The sequence below is a fragment of the Carassius auratus genome, unplaced genomic scaffold, assembly GCF_003368295.1.
Source record: "Carassius auratus strain Wakin unplaced genomic scaffold, ASM336829v1 scaf_tig00053289, whole genome shotgun sequence".
Lineage (NCBI taxonomy): Eukaryota > Metazoa > Chordata > Actinopteri > Cypriniformes > Cyprinidae > Carassius > Carassius auratus.
In genome coordinates, this window is record NW_020527258.1 from 1 (window position 1) to 10,000 (window position 10,000).

At 32.6% G+C, this 10,000-nt stretch overlaps 1 protein-coding gene across 1 annotated transcript in view; it reads right to left on the reverse strand.

The window, feature by feature from the left end:
- Nucleotides 1-3,399: 3,399 nt before the first annotated feature.
- Nucleotides 3,400-10,000, reverse strand: part of LOC113090194 (potassium/sodium hyperpolarization-activated cyclic nucleotide-gated channel 4-like) — a gene marked incomplete at its 3' end in the record, with an annotated part of 21,920 nt that continues 15,319 nt past the window's right edge. Inside the window, exons 2-4 of the mRNA XM_026256188.1 lie at nt 5,601-6,023; nt 3,543-3,594; nt 3,400-3,456 (exon numbers count right to left, since the gene is read on the reverse strand). Coding sequence (XP_026111973.1) covers nt 3,400-3,456; nt 3,543-3,594; nt 5,601-6,023 — 532 coding nt within the window. The remainder of the gene's footprint in view (nt 3,457-3,542; nt 3,595-5,600; nt 6,024-10,000) is intronic.

Here is a 10,000-nt window from a genome sequence, read left to right on the forward strand (position 1 = left end):
GTGTGTAATTGTGTGTGCTTGAGTGTGTGTGTGTTTGTGTGTGTAATTGTGTGTGCTTGGGAGTGTGTGTGTGGTGTGTGCGTGTGTGCGTAGTGTGTGTGTGTGTGTGTGTGTGTGTGTGTGTGTGTGTCAAAGACATGGCTTATTTCTGAATCACTAACAATTAAATAATTGAAAACAGTCAAAACAAGTCTGGGTCCCTCCTTCCTGCCATGAGTGACAGAGAGAGAGAGAGAGAGAGAGAGAGAGAGAGAGAGACAGAGAGACAGAAAGAGAGAGTAAGAGAGAGAGACAGAGAGAGAGAGAGGGAGAGAGATGAGGAACGGAGAGACAGAAAGAGAGAGAGAGAGAGAGAGAGACGACGAGAGAGAGAGGAGAGGGAAGAGAGAGAGAGAGACAGGAGAACAGAGAGAGAGAGAGAGAGAGCTGAAGACAGGCTGAAGGGGCGAGTGAGTGAGTGAGTGGTTAATTCTGGAGGTTCAGTATCCTCTAGAAGCCGTGGTCCGCTGGATGTTAATGGCCTCTAGTACAATTAAAAGCTACTTAACTGCACCGGGGCTTATTAAAAACCACTTTAAAACACAGCTTTTAAAGCTTATGTGAGAGGAATACGCTCACATGATGCTACTGTTACTGACTGATGAAAACTATCTCTCTTTCTCACTGTCTGTCTATGTCTCTCGTCCACAGTGAGAAGGTGATTGTTGTCTTTATTAACTGTTCCTCTGCCGGGTCAGTGTAATGACCAAACAAAGCATTACGTCGCTCATCGCTCGGGCTCTTTCTGAGGGAAACAGCATGAGCTCGGATTAAATAATTGGCTCTCTGTAACATAACTCAGTGTTAAAGCATCTGAATTAATGATGCAGCATTGTGTAAAAGTCATCCTCATTACTGACGGTCTGCATCATCACAGAGACACAGACAGAAAAACAGATAACAGTGGATGGACTACATCAGTGTGTCTATAAAAACAACAGCATTTCAGCTTTGAGCTCAAAAAGAAAAGTACTGTGGAAACTAATGATTAGTTGTATATATGTTACATTTAAAACTTAATAACAATGACAAAAATATCTGTAGGTTAAAAAATAATATTAAATATCAATGTTTGTTATTAATATTAACAATGTTACTACTAGTTTTAAGTTTTAATATTACTATTAATACTATTATTATATTATTATTATTGTTATTGATGGTGATGTTATACTTATAATATATTATTATTTTATTATTAGCATCATAATTAAAACAAAAAAACGAAATAATTACATAATAATAATAATATTTTTGTAATGTTATTTTTTGTTTTTAAATTTCAATAAAACTACTACTAATTTTAATACATATTATTATTATTATTATTATTATTTTATTCATCATCAGCAATAATAATACAAATAATTTATAATTATTATAAGCAGTAATTATAGTGCTAGTATTAAAACTTAAAGAAGTAGTAGTATTGTTATTATTAATATAATAATAATAATAATAATAATAATAATAATAATAATAATAATAACATAACTATGCTAAACTATTATTTATTATTATTATTATTATTATTATCTGTACGAATAGTATAAATATTGATAATGATAATTGTAATCATTTCTATTTATTTTTGTTTTATTAAAAAATATGATTTTGATACATAATAATTATTTATTAATATTAATGTTAATATTTTATTTTTTCAGAAAACTAATAGATGCATTCATGGATTTCATGAATGCATTAAAACGTCAAATTATATCATCGTTTATCCTGGTGTTGCTTTGGGACACAAGACCTATAGTGAAGATCTGAAGCATGCAATAGATTCAGTGTCTTCAAGTTTCACAATTAAAATGTCAGCTGCAGTTTTATTACCCATAAAAGACTTCGTAAAGTCACTCAAAGCTGAGGATAAATCCAGCAGACAACAGACAGCTCATGAGGGTTTTGAATTTGGTGAAATGGAAACAGACTGCAGAGTAATTAAAATGAGAAGTGCTCTGGGTAGATTGTGGAAATCCTCTCTAATTTGGGCGTATTATAAAGTCATTATTGTGAATCAGGGGAATGAAGACTATAATGTGTCTTGTCTGAACGGCGAGGGCGAATCTACAAATGTATAATATATGAACAAAGTCAAAGTTACATGCAATCTGAGCCTTCATAAAAATAATCATAATGATATTCATCCATTGGCAGCTGTCACTAAAAACACTGGGCTTTAGAATTTGTTTAGAATAGCACATCAACTACTATTTAAAATATTACAAAATTAAAAATTAAAAATTTAATTAAAATAAATACAGATGAATCAATTAATTAATTGAAATAAATTAATTAAAATGTTTATGTTTAGAATGAATATATATATATATATAATCGATCCATCAAAACTAATTAAATTTTTTTTTTTAAATTAAATAATTTAAAGAAATAAAATAAATAATTAAAATCTTTGTTTAGAATGGCACATTTGAAAAAAAAAAAACATAATATAAAAAATGTATTACAATAAATGAAATAATTAAAATACTACATCACCTACAGTTAAAATAAAAAAAATAATTTAAAAAAATAACTTAAAAAAACAATAATAATAATACATTAATGAATGATAATAAATACATTTTAAAAATTAAAAATATTTCAAACAAATAAATTAAATTAATTAATTGCAATTTTATGTTTAGAATGGCACGTTACAAAATATTAGATTTTTTTTATATCAAAATTTCTTAAAATAAAATTTAATTAAGTAAGAGACATGATTTAAAAGAAATAATTAAAATGTTTGTTTAGAATGGCAAAAATAATTACACACACACACACACACACACATATGTATAATAAATAAAATACATTATAATAAATTAATTATTTAAAATCCTTGTTTAAAATACTACATCACCTACTATTTTAAAAATAAAACATTAAATAAATAGAACAAACACATTGAAATAACTACATTAATTAATGAAATTATGAAAATATTTTTTTATAAAACAAAATATTTAAAATAAATGAACAATTTTTGTATTTTTAGAACAGCACATGATCTTCTAATTATTACAGTTCCTCACACACAGTGTTCACTGCACACTGCACTTGTGATTGTCCATCAATATATTGTGTATAGTATACAAACTGGAAATCAATGAGTAGTATTACAGCACGTCTAGACAATGAGGGTGTTTGATTCTTTATTAACATGCTTTTAGAGCCTGTCTGCTGTGTGCATATTTATATTACATATTCACATTTGCACATTCCCCTTTTATGTTCGCAAACCGTTTTGCATCCCTTAAATACGCTGTTAAACCCAGTTTCTTCCTCCTCCTGCAGACTTCAGTCTATGTCTACAAGCCTAGATTGAGTAGATTTGTGTTTTTGAAGAACCTCAGGGAGCTCTGTGTCATCCTGAACATCACGCTCTTCATCCAGAACATCTGATCTCTGTGACACCAGCCATAAATCAGAGCAATCCCAGATGCAGATATTAATAGAGACGGACTCCCTGGCTTCACTCAATAAACACAGACAGACGGCCCATCAACCGAAGCTCCACGGACGGCTCCGAAACGATCCCGCACACTAAGCTCAGAGACATCGTTTGTGAGAGGGACTGCTTCAGCTCTTAAAAACAGTCACTCAATTAAAACTTGGATGGTTTGCTCAGGTTGAGTCACGCAAAAAGCCTTCATCAGAGTTTGAGTTAATAACATGCTGACTAACTGGATTCACTTACAATAAAATAAATAAATAGAGTGGCACATCACCTACTATTTAAAAAAATAAATACTTTAAAATTTAAATTAATAGATAGATAAATATATAAATGTTTTTATTAACTGATTGACATGCAGTAAAAAACATGTAATGATAAATAATCTAAATAATCAATATAAAGACAGCAAATGTGATGTATGCCAAATTACTGAAATAATAAAAAAAACTGAATATTTAAAAAATGATTACGATCCTGTCACTGAAATAAGGAATAACAGGTTATAATATATATCACATGGATCACAATCGATTTCAAATCACTAATATATATGTGTGTGTGTGTGTGTGTGTGTGTGTATTATTTGTATATCTTATTTTTCAAACTATACTCATATTTGCTAGCTAAGATCAATCATATCAATATGAAGAGAATATGATACAATGTGCCATCCATTAATTTTATATGTATCTATTTATGTAAATATTTGGAGTAACACTAAAGACTGAATCTAAAATGACACATATTTAAGAACTCCATTAAAGGAGCAGTTCACCCAAAATACAAAAAGTAATCAAAGTCATATTATGTGTAAAAAAAATTAAAAGATTGAGTACATTAAATTTTAGAGGTGTTAAAAGAAATGCACATTAATAATAATAAATATTATTATTGTTACTATTCATTTTTGTGGCTGTGTTGTCTGTGTTGTATTTTTGAAGGTCAGAAGTGCTTGAGTCCTAATTAAATGATTTTGTATATAATTATTTTTATTAAAATAAATGTATAATAATAATAATAATAGTTTTTCCCATTACATATATTATATTATAATAATTATAATAAATTTTATTCATTTTTGTGGTGATGTTGTCTGCCGTTTCTGAAGGTCAGAGTTTTTATTTTTATATATTAAAATAAATATACATTAATAATAATAATAATAATAATAATAATACATTTTTGTGCTCATGTTATATGGCATTTTTGAAAGTCAAGATGTGCTAGAGTCCTAATTAAATTATTGTGTAAATAAATGCACATTAATATTTATTATAATAATTATTTATTTTATTGCTATTATTAAATTTTTTTATAGTTTTATAATAATTGTTAATATATTATTTTATAATACATTTTTGTGGTATTCTCTGGAATTTATGAAGGTCTGAAGTGTTTGAGTTCTAATGATATTATTGTGTATATTTGTTTTTTATTAAAATTAATGTAAAATAATAATAATAATAGTTTTTTAAATTACATATATTAAATTCTAATAATTATAATTACTTATATTAATCTTTTTTTTTTGTGGTGGTGTTGTCTGGCATTTGACCATTGAAGGTCAGGCGTTTTATCTATTTATTATTATTATAAATATTCATTAATAATAATAATAATAATAATAATAATAATAATAATAATAATAATAATAATAATAATAATAATAATTTTGTGGTAATGTTCTAATTACATTTTTGTATACATTAAGATTTATTAAAATAAATTCACATGAATAATAATAATAATAATAATAATAATAATAATAATAATATTTTTGTGGTAATGTTCTAATTACATTTTTGTATACATTAAGATTTATTAAAATAAATTCACATGAATAATAATAATAATAATAATTTTTCATTTTAATGTTATTATTTTATAATTTTATAATAATATTTAATATATTATTATGATTATTTTTTATTAATTTGTCTTAATTGTCTTGTCTTAATTAATTATTTGGCATTTTCGAAGGTCTGAAGTGTTTGAGTCCTAATGATATTTCTCTGTATATTATTTTTAGAATGATTAAATGAAATGTAGACAGTGAATGCAGTTTTAAATCGATGGAAACACGTCCTCTCACCTCCTCCCACTGATGAATGTAGCGTATGAGCCGCGAGAGTCGCAGAAGTCGCAGCAGACTAAGGATCTTCGCGAAGCGTACGATGCGCAGAGCTCGCGCCGTCTTGTAGAAATCTGAATCGATGCGCGTCTCCACAATGAGGAAGATATAGTCCACGGGATGGAGGAGATGAAGTCCACCACGAACCACGAGCGCAGATATTTGATCTTGATCCGCTGAGGGTCCAGAATGATCTCCGCGTTGTCCTCCTTTACGATCCCCGTGCGGAAGTTCAGCACCAGGTCCAAGAGGAAGAAGGTGTCGGAAACCACGTTGAAGACGATCCACGGCGGCGTGTGCTCGTCCTTGAAGAAGGTGATGCCCACGGGGATGACGATGAGATTTCCCACCATCAGGAGGAGCATGGTGAGATCCCAGTAAAACCTGGAGGAGAATTACAGCCAGAAGTCAGTGTATTCAAAAACTGTAAAATGTAGTGGCAAATAAAAAGTGTCAATGTCTGTTAAATCCAGAATTTAGATGTTTTTAACTCAAAAACATAGTGTCTATAATCTACAGTAGGTGGCCAGACTATCTGGGCCTTACCGCCGCACATACCGCCGGCGCGGTGCCGCGGCGGTAACTGTAATTCAGTCGCGTGTTAAAATCATTCGCGAAACTACCGCCAGGTGGCGCATATTTATCTGTGAATATTAAATATTAAATATATCAAATATTTAAACTTTAGTGTTTTTCTTTCATTTTCCGTGACTGAAGCAGTCAAATGTAACACATCAGCAAGGCAAAACTGACGTCTATTTGCGAAAATGTGCCCGCGGCGGTAAAAAGTGCCTTTTGAATGGCTACTTAGTGTATAATAACACTTCCTCCAGTGAAGAAAAGTGCACCTGCTGTTGTCTCTCACATTAAAATCCAGTCGCAGATTTATTTACAGCTGTTTAAACGCTGCTTGATCTGTGCAGATTTCTCTCCTGATTCAGACCAGAACACTTTATCACCGGAGGAAGTGTTATTATGGATTGATGTTTGTTTCCCACAAAGTGTATTTTGGTCATCTTATTAAAAACAACATCCAAATTGGATCATTTTTAGAACTTTAAAGTGCGGAAAATAGTTGTGGAATGCTTGAAAGTCATTGAAAAATGCTTGAATTTCTCTCTCAAAAGGTTTTACAAACCCTAGAACATCTATTTCTATCACAACACCATGGCTATAGGTAGCGTTACTACTTCTGGTTTTGTGCGTCAGCGCTGTTTGATTGGTTTATAACGGAGAATTATGTGCAGAGTTTAAATGCTTCTCGCTAAATCTCGCAGCCAGTGTTGCAAGACTGGGCAGTTTTGAATTGAAGTGAGCGAATGGACAAAATTGGGGCTGGTTTGGGGGTTTTCAAACATTTAAACTGGGTTTATTGGTTAACAAACAAACCCAAGTGGGCCACTGCTGATTCGGCTGATGCTGACTATAGCACTTTTAGTCAATAACTAGGGATCCGATGTCAGATCACAAAGCCAGAATGGATTACGTTACACAGTAAAGAGTTGGACAGGGATATGACTCTCAAAACGTGAATTATACCTGTGCTGTGGAGGGAGATGACACGAAAGCTCTAATATTTTAAATCTGAAAACAGAGCACACTTTAATCATTTAATCAGAATCTAAACTGAATATGGCGCTATTCCGTGCATCTTTTAAACACCTTTTGATTGTGTGAAGTTCTGTATTCTGTTAAAACATTTTACTGTTGGATTATCATAGAGTGTGTATCAATAAATGGCACAGTTTTGACTGTCATGGTGTGTGCATGAATGAGTGTGAAATGCCTGCTAAATCACATTGCTTTTTTCAGTCACTTATATTGAGCACTTTTTTCTTTTCAATTGGCTTATTTTGACCATTCACATTAAAAAAATTATGCATGTTGTTTTTATTTATTTTTATTTTTTTTCATTGTATTGGTTGATTTCTTGATTGCCATTTTGACATTTAAATTGCTTTTTCTTTTTAAAAAAACAAACAAAAAACAAACGGTCACATTCTCGAGCCCTGCTGCACCACTAAAAACCTTCGATCAACCAATGGCGTTTTTGACTTCAAACTAGCTCAAAGGCACATATTTGTAATGTTTAATAACTATACTATCATTAGAAATGTTCACACTTCAGTTTTTCTGGTCATTTAATTACAAACATGCATCAAAGCATAAACTAGATCTGAAATAAACCACTGTGGGGGGAAAATGCCTAGATCCGAAATGCTGGCATATCTGGTGACCAGTTAAGAAGATTTAATTTCTTGTTACCAGTATAAAGTATGTTTTGGATGCTTTCATACTGGTTTAGTGTTGCTCAATCTGGTTTACATGCCACAACACCATCTTGTCCTGCTTGGTTTTCACTCTGTATTCTTATTTTGTTTTCTAGCACAAATATCTAAACATTCTTAAACCAAGATAAAATTATTTAAAATGCACAACGGCAAATAAGAAGATAAGTCTCAAAATGAGGTTTATCCTTAAAACAAGAATAAATATTTGCCAGTGGGGTCAGAAAAGCTCAAATGTACTCAGCCTCAAGTTTAAGTTTCTGATCCCGCTGGCAGATATTTGCTTTTTATTTAAGCATCAAACTCACTCCGTTTTGATGAATTTCATAAAGAATGTTTAGATACTTGTACTAGAAAACCAGACACTTTTTTGCAGTGTAAAAGCAGAATTTCCCATCCAAAATCAATAAAAGACATTATTGAGAACCAGATTCAAAGAGTTGCCAGAAAGTGAGTCGTTCATGCAGAATCAGCAACACATAAATTCATATCCAGATTTTTCATGAGCTCACATAAATCACATAAAACATTGCACATCATCACAATGCATTGTTATTCAGAATGCAAATGCATGCATGCACCTTTGTGACTAAGGAAATTCCGTTTGGCAATAAATTACAATTCTGTTTGCTGAGGATTCAGCTTATGAATCGCAAGCAGGATGCACTTGAGATTTCAGCCATGAATTATGTTCAGAAAGTCATGACGCTGAATTCCTCACCGATCTCAGCGGTAAACACAGGAGTTTAATGCATGCAGCGCGACCTCTCACAGCCTCAGGAGTGTCCACATGTATGTATGTGTGTGTGTGTGTGTTTAGATATAAATTGCACTCTTGGCCCAGGTGGTAATTGAATCTAGATTGGCTCTGTTGTTGGGTGATATATCGTCGCGGCTCTATAGATTGCATACAGAGAGAAGGTCAGTGTGGTGTACGGCTCATCCGGTTCTGGTTGATTTACCCTCCCAAGTTTAGGAAGCCCATAAAATCCATCGTCAGTGTGAAAGCCAATTTAAAGCAGGCCGGGCAAAGTAAACAAAGGCAGGTCGATTTGCTGGTATTTGAGATTTTCCACTGAATTTAATGTATTATTTCTTTTAACATTCAGATATTTGTGGACAAATCAAGGCATCTTGATCAAACACAAATTATAGTAAAATTACACACACACAACAAACTGTCTGTGATGCTTGAGCTGTGGATGGAATACTACACACACACACACACACACACGGAAAACACTGACAGTAATTGGAATTCTTCAAAGTAGCGAGGGAATCCGGCGATTCGGATCGCTGTCAGGGTGTGTGTTATATTTAGTGAGACGTTTCTGATACTGAGGTATAAAACCCAGGAGAACCTCACACACGTCACAGGAACAGCACATTCAACACTCACAACATTTGTTCTTCAGCCTTAGTATTTCCCGACACACACACACACACACACACACACACACATGTTTGTTTTTGTGTAAAGTGTGTTCATCCCATAGGTGTAATGGTTTTTATTCTGTACAAACTGTATATTCTATGGCCCTTCACCAACCCTACACCTAACCCTAACCCTCACAGGAAACTTTGTGCATTTTTACTTTCTCAAAAAAACTCTTTCTGTGTGATTTATAAGTGTTTTGAAAAATGGGGACATGGGTTATGTCCTCATAAGTCTCCCTCTCCTTGTAATACCTGTGTCATACCCATGTCATTATACAGAGTTGTGTCCTGATATGACACAAAAACAAGAGCACACACACACGCGCGCGCACACACACACATCAGGGTCTTCTATAAAGTTGAATCTCAGCGAGTTGGACACGGTGTAAGAGAAAAGACTAATTCAGAGCGGCACTTTATACTGCAGCTGTCTGATACATGATCTAACATCCCCTCTCTCTCTCTCTCTTTCTCTCTCTCTCTCTCTAATGTGTCATGAGTGTGTGCGTCTGTGTGTGTGTGTGTGTGTGTGTGTGTGCGTGCGTGTGTGTGTGTGTGTGTGTGTGTGTGTGTGGCCAGATGGCGAATCCCCACTTCTGAGTGGGATTCTTCAAACAAACAACAAACTTGTGAGCC